Here is a 16,407-nt window from a genome sequence, read left to right on the forward strand (position 1 = left end):
GACATCTGTTTGTTTCCAAGAAATACTTTTTGTGAAGAGAGTTGAGTAGACGGGCATGCCTGCTGCTGAGGTCTGCGTGCAACTGGCAAAGAGGCACATGTTTGAACCCTATCAGTGGCATCTCAGCCACCCTCTTACAGTGGCTTTAAGACTCCCCGCACAAACAATTTTTAGGTCGAGCATTCGAGACATCTTGTATATACTTTAGTATATACTTATTATATACGTATATGTGTATGTACTTTGTGGGCTCTGGAGATCAGTCCTAGGACTAGTCTGCTTCCGCTTAGGGACTTTTTTTTCTGTTCAACTGCCTCTATTAAACTGTCTTGATAGAAAACGACCACCAGAGGTCAGGAAAATACCAATCACTTTAGCATTCTCTAGATTCCAGTCCATAGAAATTGTCTTCCACAAGCACCAATAGACAATAATATTTTTTCAAATCTTGTATTTTCACTGATATGACCACCAAAGGCCCTGATTTTATATTAAAAATTAGCAGCCCGTCCCGACGTTGTCCGGGTATGAAATAGAATGTGTGTAATGTGTGTATTTGGCAAGGGCAATTTATTTTAAAATCTCGCGGTAGACAACAGTTTTTGTTTCATTAGAATAGGGATGGAAAAGTCCCAGCTGCAGCCCTGGTTGATGTTAGCAGACGCGTGTAATTGGTGTAGTGATCCGCCGCCTGAGTCCGGCTACAGCCCTGGTTCATGTTAGCAGGCGCGTGTAATGTCGCTGAATGAGAGAGTTATCAGCTGCGGGTAAATTGGTTTAATGAGAGAGTTGAGTGACAGCGAGTAGGAGAGGCTACAGTAATTGACCCCACAGACACGCTCATTTGCGTGTTCCACCGCTTGTGTACTGATCCGCCGCCTGAGCCCGGCTAGAGCACTTGTTGCTGGTAGCAGGCGCGTGTAATTTCGTTAAATGAGAGAGTTCAGTAGCAGCGCGCAGGTGAGGCTGCAGTAACGTTACTTACCAGGCCTCCAGGTGAATGCGTTTGTCACGCCCCCAGCACACGGCCACAGCAGACGATCTTCTGATTAATGTACGACCGACATGGCATGAAGGGCGGAACGTAGCACAAACCCCCCCAGCGTTTCTCACGCCCCCAGCGTGCCCCTTGATGCGGCGCAATTGCGTTCACATGGCATGAAGGCCGGACACAAGCCCCCAGCGTTTCTCACGCCCCCAGCGTGCCCCTTGATGCTGCGCAGCAACGTAATTGGCGCTTGTATGTACGACTCACATGGCATGAAGGGCGGACACACGCCCCCAGCGTTTGTCACGCCCCCAGCACACGCCCACAGCCCACGATGTGATGGCCGTACCGCACTCCCCCAGCGTTTGTCACGCCCCCAGCCCACGCCCACAGCACAACGCAGACACGTCCACAAGGTCTACTTTGCTGGCACGTTCTTTTACCTTTCAAATGTATAGAGGAGTTGGCTTAACGGCTAAGGCGCTCAACCTCGGACCTGGGGATCTGGGTTCGAGTCTTGTTAACGACGCCAAACATCCTGTGATTCTGGGCAAATCACTTAATCTCCCCGTGCCTACCAAAAATGAATGTGTGTCCTCATGTAACAAAACTGGTGCTATGTAAAGCGCTCTGATACCTGATTCAGTTCGTGTCAAGTTCACGCTATATAAAACTCTGCAAAAAATATATATATATGGTGGCCGTCTGCATAGCCTATGTCCTTCTGCTGCAACTGCCCTTTCCAACACTGTATTGGGTGTTGTGATTGGTGCTGTGGTTACTGAGATTACCCGCCTCAAAGGTGTGGGCTCTCTCTTTATAATATTAGTATGGAGAGAGCTTTCAACTATACCATTTCCCGCTGAAAGGCAATATTTCTCTCCATGTGTCCCCATATCTAGCGTGTCATGCAGTATGGTGCTTACTTTCCCTCCATGTTAAAGAACAGTAGGTGTTTCAGCACCCAGGCTAATGTGCTGTATAGCCAAATACATATAAGGTCCCAAAGTCGAGACCGATTGCATTGCAAATAATTGTTTAGTATTCTGACCCGTGGGCCATTGAGGATTGGCCATTAACTAGAAACAAAACAAACCTAGCCACAACGTCGTGAACATTTCAGGGGACAACAAGAAATATAGATGGATGGATGAGATAAGTGGCGCATGAATGCCAGTAAATGCAGTTATGAGGTCACTAGGTCAGGGTTCAGATGGAGTGGCACTGTTTATTGCAACATGATTGGATGGGTGTCTGAATCACCGGCTCTTCCTGTCTGCCAGTAATCAGGAGCCCTGCCTTGTCACAGGGTGTGCGTTGGTGCAAGGACCAAACAACTGGAAACAAGAAAAACAATGCTTTACTTTGCTCACCAGTGATTACACCACTTATTGAACGCGATGCACTGCTAGGAGTCACTGATGCCCCAGAGTCCCACCTCAGAATGCTTCCCAGACACCTGGGGCTGCTTGAGTTTGCTTAGTAACTCACAGCCAGACTGCACTGTAAGAAAGCTGAAGGAGTGAAACTGTGCGTTAAGTGGGCTGAAAAGGGTGTTAGTAAAGAGGAAAAAGAGTGACCCGAGAAGTGTGGTCTATGCTACAAAGGACATGCAGGATCAAAAGTGAAGGTTTCAATGGTCCAAGACACTGATGATGCCTTTGGCTGAAGCTGCAACCTTGACTGCAGAAAACCATCAAGATTGGAATCATAGACACAACAGAGTAGCCAGAATAATCCAAATACGCCCTCGTTGAGCCATATCGTGAATGGCACAGAGGTAGCGAGTGAGGCAAGTAAGCCAGTCACTCATTAGAAGCTTTGCCGGTGTAATTCTGAAAACAGTGTGGCTAAATTGTGGCTTTTAGATCTCAATTCTCAATTAATTCGGTCCACCCACCATTCTATCCTTTTCTCCACCCTTCCCTTATTCACTCAATCTAGCTGGTGTATTCCTGGTCTCAGGGACACCCATGGAAAGCACACTTCATGAGAGCAAAGCAAGGCACTTCCCATGGCACAGAGGGTCTTCCGACTCTCCATGTTTCCAGACGAGGTTCGCGAACAGTGTATGTGCTTCAACATTTCAGCCCTATCGGGACGGCATCTGCATTGGAGATTGCATTGGCTGGTTAGAGCATCAACTGTCATGGTGACTACATTGTCACACTCAGGGCTTTAACTCCCTCGGCATTAGCGCTGGACAGTTCATGGTTGCAAATCCCTTGGTGGTCTGCTTGCCATGGAATAAAGCTGCCATCATCGCCCCTGTTGAGCATGAAGGAGTAAGAGACTGGATTGACACTCTCTATACCACCAGGGGTAAAAACTCGAGCAACTGAGTGAACTAACTGCACATTTGACTTGTGTGGCACCAGAATCTGCACCTGAGCCTTCTTCATGCTGCTACCATCATTTCGAGGGTAGCAAACTCATTTAGGTTCTCCAGATTGTGAGATAGCATGGAGAGCGCAAAGAGGCGTAGCACTACCGGACAGGCTCAAAACTCTGTATACAGCATTGAATTGTGTAGTATTAGGCACTGCTGTGAGGTGAAAAGTAAAGTCTTTTCTAAAGAGAGAAGCACTTGACAAGACATTGGAATTGTTGTGTATGCTGGTTGATTGTTGAGTCCTGAGCTTGTACCCCCTACACTACCTCCCTGAGATGCCTGTGACTACTTATTTTTTTTTATTAACACTTTATTAGAGCTGATGAGGCAATCCACAGTAGTAAAAAAAACTGAGACAATACATGTACTTATGGACAGCAAGTATCACAGGCAGCACAGCAATGAGTACAATTAGGCGTATTGTAGGGTTGCACCATAGAACACTGTAAATGATACAATAGGAACTTTTTTTGATAAGGCAACTGAAATACAAATTAAACATAACCAATAGCACGAAAAGTAAAGAAAGGCTAAAAAGGGACAAAAATCAATAAAACCAGATTACGAGACCAGCACAGTAAATCAGGTCGTATGACGTTAAGTGGCACCGTTGACAACAACCACATCACAGTAAAATCAAACAATGAACCATCCCACCCTACAATGAGCTGAACGAGAAGCAGGAGTTAGCACAAACCGGAGGAGACGTGAAGGTCCAAAAATTGAACCGCACCATGTGTGAAAGCCTTCCACCACGGGCACGAGGCCCCCGAAGCCTGGGATGGCGGTGTGACCCTGACCCACCAAGTCCCCGCCCCAACACCTAAGGGGCGGCAGCATGCTGTATCAAAATCATCGCCTGAGTGGGTGTAAGGAAGGGGAGTCCCACGGTCTAACCCACCCCGGTCGGTGTATTGGGATGTAGGGACTGAGAGGGCGCCTCTAACGCCTTCCCTGCAATGTATTGGCGGTACGGACCCCAGATGTCAGTAGGGCGGGAAGAGGCCGGGAGTTGGCCAGAATACTCCACACTGGTTACATTGCAGTACGCCACACTCCTTAGCCACGCAGTGACCGTGGGAGCACGCCTCGAGCACCAGTGCAGTGCGACCTCTCTCTTGGCCAGCAGTAAACAAAGTGATGCTAACTTGCGAATTTTGCGGGGAAAATTGGACACATGCCTGTGACTACTTGCCCTCAGAACCCTGACTGTCAAGATGAGGAAAGTTGTACTTGGCCCAGTTTGCAGACCCGCCACAGGCTGGAGCCCGGGATACAAAGGTCAAACAACTTCAACCTCCACAGATGTCTACACTTGCATATCCTGTAGGTTATCAAGTTCAACCATGTGGAGGATCCTTACATTAAGGGCACAACACACACAAAAACCTGTACCATTCTGGAGACAAAAGAAACAACTGGTGGGGCTGGATAGCTGGAACATTACACAATAGTATTTTACGGAACAGAAAGTAAAAAGTGCAGGGAAAATAATACGTTGTTAAAAAAAAGGCAATAGAACATGTAGATTGTAAATGTAACCAGTGACCCCACTCCTTAAATATTAAACAAATATATCATAGGACTAAACTAAAAAAAAATACAAGAGATGAAAAACTAAAACACAGCATGGATGCCAGTAAATGCATTAATGACGTTTTAAGGTCTGGGCTTGGAAGGTGTGCCACTGCTTACTACAGCGTTATTAGATACTTGTTTAAATCACTTGTGCTTCCTGCCTTCCAGTAATTCAGAGCTCTTCCTTGTCACTGTGTACATGTTGGTGCAGGGAACAAACAACTGGAAAAACGACTCTCTTTTATTAACTAGTAATTACACCACCTATTGGACGGCATGCACTACTAAGAGTTACACACCCATTTCACTTCAACATCAGAATATAATTCAGAAACCTGAAGCCATCATGGAGTACGTAACTGCTCACAACCAGACTGCACTGTAAGATTGCTGAAGGGTTTAAGAAGTGGTTTCAGTGGGATGAGAAAGGTGGGAGCTAGAGGCATAAGAAAAGCAACTAAGAATCACTTGAGGGGTTGTGGCTTGAACATCTAAGGGCATGTTGTAGCACCAAGAGAAAGGGCAACATAAAATTAAGTACAATAGTAAGGTTTAGTGGTGGTGTTATTCCCGTGTACATATACTCCTTAGTAGTTCTTATCCCACAACAATGGCATTAATACTTGAGACACAACCATATTTTAGTATTTTTGACACTTTTTGGGGAAAAGCTAGTATCACTATCATTCACACACTTAACACTAGTGCTTGTAAAACCTTTTATAAACACTCTTGTGAAATGTCCCACTGTTCCACAGTTCAAGCAATTCTGACCCAAGGCTGGTCTTTCTTTTATAATTCGCCATATGGCCAGCACTACCAAAACAGTAGCACTTTCCAACCAAATGTGAAGCTTTTGGGAATCCCTTTTCTTCACACTCAGTGTATTCTTATTCTTAGAATATAAAATTCTACCCTTATTTTCTTTGTTGCTATACAAAACATTACAGCTACAGATTCATGGAGCTTTCTAAAACTTGCCTGGCACACCTTCCAGTTAATTATGATCTGCAACCACATACAATCGCCATACGATCACAGCCTTTCCTGTATCACAGAGTTATTTGTATGCATGATAACGTGGGGGCTAATTTAAAGTTTGACATCTAAGGACATCTATTTACCAGTCAACCACCATGGAGTTCCCTCTAATTTGACAGACAAAAATTCTGTCAACCGTCCTCTGTTTCAGCGGCATCTTAATTTCTCCCAAGTACAGATTTATACTGCCCATTCACTGATATCTTATGCCTCAAACTATAACATTTTATATCAAGCGCTGTACTCACACACTCATATGCAAAACATTTCTCTCATTACCTTAACCGTGGTGTTGGCATACATAATGTATGGCGTGGACTACATAGGAAGCACTACATAATAACATACCTTTGCAAGTAAAATATATTCTTGTTGAATGTAGTCACACACACAATCCCACTCTAAATACCACTGAATCTAGTCACTCACGGCAACACTACCACTTCCTTTAACACACATATGAAATACAATTAACTACATCTCCTACAATCCAATATATGGTAAATGTCAAAACCTGGAAAAGGAAGCCAAATATTTGTCAATTACATGCATACATAGACTTAAACTAAATATTCTTTAATGTATACCATTTATTTTATTAATTAAACACCTAGTACTCAGGTCTAGAGCCCTTGGAGCAGTTGTTCTTAACTTTTTCATTTCTGTGACCTCCCAATGAATCCCTACAGTAAGCCAGAGACACCAACCTAACTAATCTTTACTATTTGAACCTCAAAACCGTACACAAAAATACAGAATCAATTATACGTTTAGCAAATACACACATTATGATATCTTTTGATTCATTCATAAACAAAAATATATTCAAAAAATTAAATTTTAATTGAAATGTACTTTTAATTGATGGAGCTTTATAAAATGTGGTTCTATTTCTAAAAGACGAAATGATATGCTGGGTACTATATTATCCCTTGGTCTTTTTCGCTCCAAAGGCATCAACTAGGGCCCTCATAACTCTTGTGGTTTCTTTAGTACACCAGGCAGAGAGCACAAAGCTAGTATGGCTGTAAAGAAAAGCAGACAAGATTAGAATGCTTACCAAGGTTGGGGCGCTCATTCTTCGGTTGTCATTTGGTGAAGCCTGCAAGAGAGTACAGAAATATGTTTTTAAATATAATTCATATATTTTTTCAACTAAGTTGTCTCTTCTATATAAGCTCAGACTCTTTCGAAATGTGAGACCATTTAAACATAATAGAGTATTTCTTTGCAAGTAACTAAGTTATAATAAAAAGTATAGTTTCATGAGCGAGTTATTTTCTAGGTGGAGAGCAAACTGCTCTTTCACTGATGTGCTGTCACTCTTCTCTCCCTTAGGACCTCATAACAAGTTGCCTTTTGGATAGGTGTATGAATTAGACATACCATACACTTATATACCTATATACATACAGAAGAGTGTGTTGTTGTATTGAGAGAAGCAATGTTATTTCAACTTGTCTTTCTGCTGTTCCTCTGTGCCTGTCATCTTTGTATCTACATTTCAAAGTAATCCTCACAAACAAACAGCAATCCACTGCAGATAAACTATCAGTCATCTATCACGGCTTCTGAGAGAATGAGAAAAGACAAATTCGGTGAAGCCGAACTGCAAGAAGTAGCTGAAGAAATTGTGAAGGAAGACACAGGTCTAGTTGTGCACTTAGAACAAAAACAGTGCCAAGGAGAGAAGCAGAATTTTGCAGCAGATTATCAACAAGTTAATTCTGTTTTTTCACGCTTCCTGAGAATGGAGTACTGAAAAAATGGTTTCTAGAATTTTAATGTTGAGTAAGATATTTGCTTTCTAAACACTGATAAGAATGTTTAGATGCAGTGAGAGGACCACCACCAAAATGAAACTTAGCCCCTAGGAAGATCAAATCAGGAGCATCATAAATAAAACACTTTTTGGAGTGATACAGGGAGTTACAGAAGGTGGTGGAGAAGAAGAAGGTAAGAGATACACTTTTCTCATGCCTACATGTATATCTTGATGTTTAAAGTAATGATAATATACCACCCACCTCCAAGACTTCTGTTTCCTTTGTCCACCCTCAAAATCCCTCCTTTCCTACTCCCTATAGCAGCCCTTCACTTACAGAGCAGGGACTGAATATGAGCCAGTGTTTAATTTGTAATGCAATAAGGGCCAGTGCACAAAGCTCCACTCTGAAGCCCTCATCCGGTACAATTAAGTGTAGGCACACGGAATAGCAAGGTTGAATTCACCTCCAGACTCTTCTGCCCAGCAACAGACCCTCACTGACCCTTTTTCTCGCTCTTACAGTCTCCTGCTTTCTACCTTTATGACAGTCTTTCTGTTTTGTTTCTTTTTCTGTCGCTAGCTCTATTTTACCGCTCCCCAAAAATAGGTGGCGGTGCCCCCCAATGGCAACTCACGGCTCAAATTAAGCACGGATGTGAGATATATTCCTAATTTTTAAAAAAGGAATATCATCCAGAATTCTGTCGAGGAGCAGCAGTTCCACGTGATTATTCAACATTCCATGAGTATAAACTCTTTATTCAACTGCATTAAAATAGTTTTATACATAGGTATTGGTTTTGATTTAACATGCCACCATCAACGTCTAACTAGTATTTGGGGCTTATGACATTAGACAAAATAATTAAGATATTTGCCTTATGTCATTCCTTAACTGTAAACATAAGTTACATTTTCATTACACATCATTTTATTGCATTATCATAAAATGTATATACAAGTTTAATTCTTCATTAAAAGGGGGGCGTGGCCGAGCAGAGCTGCAAGATGGCCACTTGGTAAAAAGGCTCTGCTGGTCGAGCAAACAATCTGTCATTTATCCGGCGTATACCAACAAATCCCGAAAAGGGACAGAGTGTGAGCGGATAAGCAGGAGGCACACACTGATGTGATTTGTTCATCGCGGAGCCAAAAACAGACGGAGCAACCAGCCTCGTGGTCTTGCGGCCTGCTCCCTGTCTGGGAGGCGTGCCCCTGCAGCGATCTGATGGCGCGCCTGGCGTCGCGGCTCACCTGGGGTCCCTGGAGAGCCTATTAGGGCCGCCGTGGAGCTGCCTGGAGTGGGTACTGAAGCTTGTTGTCATCAACTGGCAAATAAATATCTACAGAAATCCTCACTTAAATTTACAATGGTATCAGCTACTTCCTTTCAGACTTGAAGACACATAAGAATCACAAGAACATATATGATCCTTTGCTGAACTTCAGTTAAAACCTTACATTTTTCAAGAAGAACCCGAAACCTACTCTCTAGGGAGGACCTTAGAGCACAGACTACCATTGGCACTATAACTAAAACCTTTCTTGGGACAAACTACTTGCAAGTATTTAAACACCTTCCAATTGCCTTTCATCTGCAGGCAGAACCAGTCCACGTGTAGCACTACAACTTTGATACGTCGATCGGTTCTCTAACATCCAATAAACCACAAGAAGAATGTTGCTCTTTTCAAATGGTTCCATGATAGAGTTGCCCAAAAATAAAAAATAATGGGCCCAATTCACAAAGGTAAACTAAAACAAAAGTCTAACTTTACGACTTCCGGTATTCACAAGGGGCATTCATGAGTAGTAAAGTTAGACTTTTGGTCTCAGTTAAATTTAAGACCAAAGCTTGAGATTAACTGAGACAAAAGTATAACTTTACTACTCGTAAATGCCCTTTGTGAATACTGAAAGTCATAATGTTAGACTTTCGTCTCAGTTTACCTTTGTGAATCGGGCCCAATGTGTTGCATACAGAGACAAATCTTTATGCCTGTATTGACAGCTTTAGCTGTCGGCAGTGAAACAGAGCTGTGCAGCTGCTGCTTGTGGTTGTGAACATACTGGGAGAAACAGTGCCAATTCTATTTGTGGTGCTTGTATATTGCCCAGGTGTGTGGCCTGTGGCAGTTGGGTCTAGTGCAGGAAGGGAGTTTAATCCTAAGTGCAGCAGGTTGGGGTGTCATTAGTCAGGACAAGAGTGCATAGTGGCTGAAAGAGGAAGAGAAAGCTCCTGGCACTGGGGATACTGTAGAGAGAGAGGGTGAAGGTCAAGTGTGACTGGGCAATCGGTGTACCTGCGTGCTACTGCACAGAGGTATGTCTACAGAAATGACACATTTGCACACCCTTCTCTCTCTCTCTCTTTATATTGAACTACCCTGGTTTATCTTGCTTACCCTTACAGTCTCATGCTCTATCTTGTCACCTCAGTGTCCTTGATCCGGATTATTTTCCTGTTTGAGTGCCAAGACTATCTCTCTGGCTGTCTCTTTCTGGCTAGAGATGCAAGTTTCAGCACCACTATCTTTTTTCTAATGCTGTATCTTCTAAACTCTACTTTTATCACAGTTCTCCTGTCTCACAACCCTTCACTGACTTGGTCTCCAGCAGGATTTGTCATGATTTTATAGTGGCATTCGATGTGAGGGCTCATGATCACCAACTAATACATATGTGTTCGCTTTCTTTTTCTATATGTGGTCTATGCATTGCCAAAATAAGTCTTTTAATACATTTTTGAGCATTTAGAACATAATGTAAGCAGCCAGTAATGAACGTCAATTCACCAAAAAGCCTGGGGTAGCTGAAGAAACATCACATGCCATTTGGCCTTATGTTCACTCAAACCACACACATGCTTACAAATAGACACAGAAGCACAAACACACACTGTCTGTCACATAAACACGCTCTCACCTACATACATGCACACAACATACATTCAAAAGCATTTTTTACTTATCTCTGCTGCCAGGGAGCATCATATCCCCTTTTTATTACACTTATAGTGAATAATATATTATGAACCATTAGTGTAATAAAACATTATTTAAAAAAGGAGATTGGAGCCTCAATAGATATCCATAAGGACGACCTACCCCTGTGCTCCTGGCACTGATGTTGCTACCTCTGAGGATAGGGTTGCAAATGCAGTGCCAGAGTTTGCAAGGCGCAACCCCTGGAGACCCCTAAACGAAATCCATGCAGCCCGTGCTGAAAATACGTACAGTTATAGCAATCCATGCAACCAACTACCCAAGTGTGTCTACAGATTACACCATGTAGATTCACAGTGAGCTGCTCATGCATGTCTGTGACTGACAGGCCTTATGGCAGAAAACTCCATTTGACATCTGTCACCCTCGGCGTAACCTGTTATTGACAACTTTTGTAAAAGGCTGTCGGCTTGGGGAATTCTTGGGGTTATTGCCCGTCAGCTTTGTTCATATTGCACATGCAGATCAGAAAGCTTGGTTGTAATATGTAGAAGTGTTATGAGATGTAATTGTTACTGGCTTCTTATGTGTATTTCCATGCAACCCCCACAGCCTACATGCACATAGGTAAATTGACTTTTCCTGACTTTGGGCCTGGGGCCATGTAGGTGAGCAAACTCCAAGCATTCGCTGTATTTTTCGAAGGCCATGCCTTGGCAAGGCTTCAGAACTAGAGATGCAAAGCCTGATTTCCAGTACTGTGCAAAACTGAGGTCTCTGATGCCACGCAGTTTAAGGCGGATAGCGACTTTAGCTGCACCGTTGGGTGGGTGATGTGAAAATATTCTAATAGACAAGAGTGCATCCAAATAGGGTCACCTTCGGCAATGACATGTGAAGTAAAAGGCATTGCTTATTCACAATACTACATCACCCACTTGTTGCTGGGAACTCAGAAATTAAATACATCGCCATTATCTCACCCTTGCCTCGGTCAGATGTGGTACCTTCAGATTTCTTCCCTTTTGAATGGTGGTTCATTATGTCATTCATGATTGCAGGTTTGGCTCTCTGTGTTTCGTACTTACGGCCAGATTTACTGGCAGCAAAGTACTGGTCACATTTTGCCGCCAGTATTTTTGCGATTAGTAAATCATTTTCTGAGTTGATCTATGAGCAAATAGCTTGGTTCTGAGAAATTTAGAGTGGGTCGCAGTCTGACCTACCTCATTAATATTCATTAGGTAAGTTGCAAATTACAACTCAATCTGATTGAGGCAAACCTCCCTGCACAAAAACAATCACACAAGGCTTTAAAAAGGAAAAACAAGGAAAAATAAATATATTTCTCCTCGTTGTGCCTCCCTTACGCCTCCCAGGGGAGGCGTAAGTTTTTGGCGGAGCCTCAGAGTACGATTTCTTGTAAATCTGGAGCAGTGACAGAAAGCCATGGATGTTTCTGGGAAGGCCCCCAGGATCGCCATTGCACGCCTCTTTAACGCTGAAAATTGCGTTAAAGGGAACAATATTTACAAGGTAGCATTAAGCCCAAAAAAGTCGTTTAGTGCTGCCTGGTAAAAATGAAGCAGACTCCTGTGTCACCAGAGCACATTTTAGTCTCATAACTATGGTGCATATGATACCAATTTGGTGTTTAGAAGGGACGCCTATAATACAGATATCAATTCTATATCCATTCAGAATTTAGTTTTACGAGTCAGAAAACATTTTCAACATGTGCTCTGGATCGTACCACAGCCTTCCGCGTGTTCAGTTATGAAGTAACACACAAGTGAACTTCCACTTCAAGATATCGCGCCTTTATGTTTTCATCATTTTGTACTTTTATTTTTGCATTTCTAAATTCTACTGAACCACCATTAAACATTGGGCACTTTACCTGCTAAAAAGAATGCAAACACAACACTGTTTTTTTCATAACGTGTTATATATAATAAATCACCTGCTTCCCAACTGTGGCACCCATGAGTGCATTTTGACTTGCAAAACTGGCAATCTTCCAAAGATCAAACTTGTGCACATGCGGGTCCTTCAAGTTGAATGACACAGCCACTCCACCTGAAAAGTTCACAAATGCCTCTGACGGGTCCCCCCAGTGCAGATTCTGGTAGGAGCCCTGGAGCCTGGAGAGAAGACATGAGCAGTGTTATTAGATGAGTGATTCACCTAAGCTGACAGAGGGAGTTCAAAGAGGTGAAATTAAAGGGTCTTTGTTACAGCACATATTTATGTACAACTCTACTACAGAGACATGATGAAGAAATACTTTTCAGTAACCGCAACCGACCTACACCCATCCAAATTCCGCCTCGAGGGTGGCAATTATCAGAATCCAAAACGATTTTAATTACCATGATGTGAGCTCAGGAACAGGATAAACTGGTTAAGAGGTACAGCTGTGATTTACAAGAAGTCTTACTTTCTTTGCAGGATTCCCAAAGCAGTACTGGTAGACAACCCTAACAATTATTGTTGAAGATGTCTTATGTATATCAAGCATTCTTTATTAGTAAGGCTCCCTGTTTACCGTTTTTACTGAATTTTATAGATAAATACATACAGTAAACATTCATTTTCTTGTCTATATCTATTTTTAAATGTGGATAAAGACGGACATTGGGTTGCTTTTTTAGCAATTCTAAATACTGGATTGATAGATCAAGGGGTTAAAAAAGAAAATCATTTTAGTAAAGAGGCTTTAACAGTAGTAGATATGCACAAGGTTGAAACTGAAATTTGCATATTTTCATATAAGTGCACAGATTTATCTTCTGCAGGTGTTCAGAGCATTGAAACTTGGCAGACATTCAAGCATGAGCGCATATTTATTGGTTAAATAAATGTGGAAATATACTAATTTCAGCCTAATTATTCCACAAAACCCAAAATAAATATGAATAAATACAAATAGAATTAGCCAAAAATAAATATGGATAAATACAGACGGAAATGGCAAAAAAAGAAATACTATAAAACCGGGAGCCCTATTTTTTAGACACTTGCACACTATTCCCTGTTTGCCTTTTGCGCATTGATGTGATCTGTCTGTATTTTGGTAACAAATCTGCACTCGTAGCAGTACTCCATGTAGATTTACACCATTTTGCAATTCACAAATGTTGAGAGAAGTATGCTTAGGAGCTGCATTCACTGTTTCCCATGTGCCCTAATGCAATTCATGTGACAAGTTTTATACATTGCTGTTTCTGCAGTGTGGTATTGTAAATTGAGTACATTTTAACAGCGGAGAAATTAGCCCTGCTGTACAATTGCATATTTCTATTTAATTTTTTTCCTATATGGGGGAAAAACAATTTCATCATGGAGGCTGTTCACCAACTCTCAAGCCAAATCATGCCTTCATCCACCGTCTTTACACCCTTGAGTGCGGTTGCCTAGTGCAAAAATGTAAACAATTATGACTTAAAGTTAGGTTGGTGTTTGGACAGAATATTGGAATAAAATATTTTTGATACAAAAATATTGTATCAAGATTATTGGGACATCAAAAATCATGTCAACAGGAATATCGATAGTGAAAAATTATTTTTTAGTGTTGTTTTTGATATTGTTGTAAAAATATCAATGTACAAAACATCGTTGACCGCAATATTCTTTATGCCAAATAATATTTATTTGTATTGTATTTTTTATTGTATCTGTTCATATTTTGTATAGTGTTTTTGTAAGCAAAATTTCAAGCTATGAAAATGTTGAAATTTGTATATTTAGTTGTATTGATATATATATATATATATAAAAATAATGTTACATTTTATTGCAGCAAGATGTTTGTTTTTTAGGGGATAAGTGTAGGGGCATTTTTTAAATATTTATATTTAAAAAAAAAACTAGTTTAATCATTTTGAAGGTATGCAATAGATAAATTGGATTTTTTAAGTTTTTTTAAAAATATTTAGCAAACAATATTTTCATTAAGAAAACAATTGAAACAAATAATATTAGACATGCTTTTATTTAGAAATGTATAATTTTTGTAATTTTATTTCAAACTTGTAGACCGTTGTTAATAATTGTTCTAAAATAGTTGTTTATTTTAAATACATGTTTTACATTTATAAAAAAGATAACATTTACAAAATATTTTGTGATTTTATGATTGTTAATTTGGAAATCATAGTTATTTATTTTATGGTTCATAGTTTTGAAAAGGTTGAAACATGATTTCATAAATATTTTATTTCTGTATATAAATAAAACATTTATTTCACTTATAATATGGGAGTATGTATATATAGATTTGTAGTTTAGGCTAGTTTGTTTTTAGATTAAATATTGTTTTAATAAAACAAATGTGTGTGAGTATTTGAGTATTGATTGTGTTTTGTAATGAATTATTTCGTATTACCTTGTTTAAAATGTTGTTATATTGAAGTAGATATTGTAAATTTCACATCTTTAGCATCCAAAATCTTTTTCAAAAATCCTTATGGAGTGGAAATACTAAATGTCACCCCTTTAGTGTCAAACTCCTTCCCCAAATTGGTTTCAACTGGAGTGGAATAGTAAATTTTACCCCTTTAGTGTCCAATAACTTCCCCATGTAGGTTGGGTTGGAGTGGGCCAAGTAAATGTCCCCCCTCAGTGTTCAATATCTTCCTCCAATATAGTTGTGTCAGTAGTAGATTACATCCCTTTAGTGTAAAACCAGGGCATGTAAATCAAATGCATCTAGTGGGCAGTAGCACCCATTGTGCCACTAAAATACACTGTAAAACATGCCTCAGGCCTTACACTGCAGCCTGTAGTCCATTTTAAACTGCAACTGGCAAAATAAACCTTTTGCCAGGCCTAATACATCCTTTTTTAATACTGAGAAGACACGTTAAAGTAGGCCCCAAAAGATCATAGGACAAGGTGCATGGTATTTAAAAAGTAGGATGTGGGTACTTACACTTTACATGTCCTAGCAGTGAAATACTCCTAAAGTCGTTTTTTAACTGTAGCAAGGCTAACTCTCCCATAAACCAACACTCGGTTAACGTATTACACTTAATAACGGATATCTTCAGTTTGGGAGCAGATAGAAAGCACTTCCACAACTCATTTAAATTGTAATTTAAAATCCTTCTTAATAGCAAAGTCAGACTTTAAGTTAGTATTCGGAAAATGCCACTTTCAGAAAGTTGGAATTTTCTGCCTAAACCAAAGGTGTCTTTCTGCTAGTGTCCGGGGTAACAAGACTGTTAATGACTCTCCTGTGGTGTGATGGGTATTAGGGGAAAAAAGCACTTTGGATGTGTGAGGGTGTTCCTCTCCTGAGTGGGATGGCCTGGAGGGTTGTACTCAGACCTTCCTGACCTTCACATGGTGGCTGAGGGCTGTGTCCACCTCCCTCCTGACGTGTGAGCCTGCCTGCCCTGTCACTGGCAAATACAGTCCACGTCTGGGTCTGCTTGCCCTTCGTTATCCTAGACAGCTTGAAGTCAGACCCAGGAAAAGGTGAAATACTGACCTGGACCAGTTTAGGGGTAGACCTCGTGAGTCCCCAATGCAGGCTGGCACTCGGTATAAAAAAGGCATCCTCAGAACCTCTCATCAGAACACTCCCGACCCTGTGGAAAATCCAGGAGATCGACGGCCCTGTTGTCTGAAGAAGGAAGACTGGATCTACTAGCCTTGAACCCAGGAACCAAGAATTGACTCCAAGGGT

At 41.1% G+C, this 16,407-nt stretch overlaps 1 protein-coding gene across 1 annotated transcript in view; it reads right to left on the reverse strand.

The window, feature by feature from the left end:
* The window catches only part of LOC144762929 (calpain-13-like), a 449,243-nt gene that overhangs the window by 212,597 nt on the left and 220,239 nt on the right, over window positions 1-16,407 (reverse strand). The window contains exons 6-7 of the mRNA XM_078648231.1: window positions 12,676-12,856; window positions 7,060-7,101 (exon numbers count right to left, since the gene is read on the reverse strand). Of these exons, the coding sequence (XP_078504357.1) occupies window positions 7,060-7,101; window positions 12,676-12,856 (223 nt within the window). The remainder of the gene's footprint in view (window positions 1-7,059; window positions 7,102-12,675; window positions 12,857-16,407) is intronic.

This window comes from Lissotriton helveticus, chromosome 6, assembly GCF_964261635.1.
Source record: "Lissotriton helveticus chromosome 6, aLisHel1.1, whole genome shotgun sequence".
NCBI classification, from domain to species: domain Eukaryota; kingdom Metazoa; phylum Chordata; class Amphibia; order Caudata; family Salamandridae; genus Lissotriton; species Lissotriton helveticus.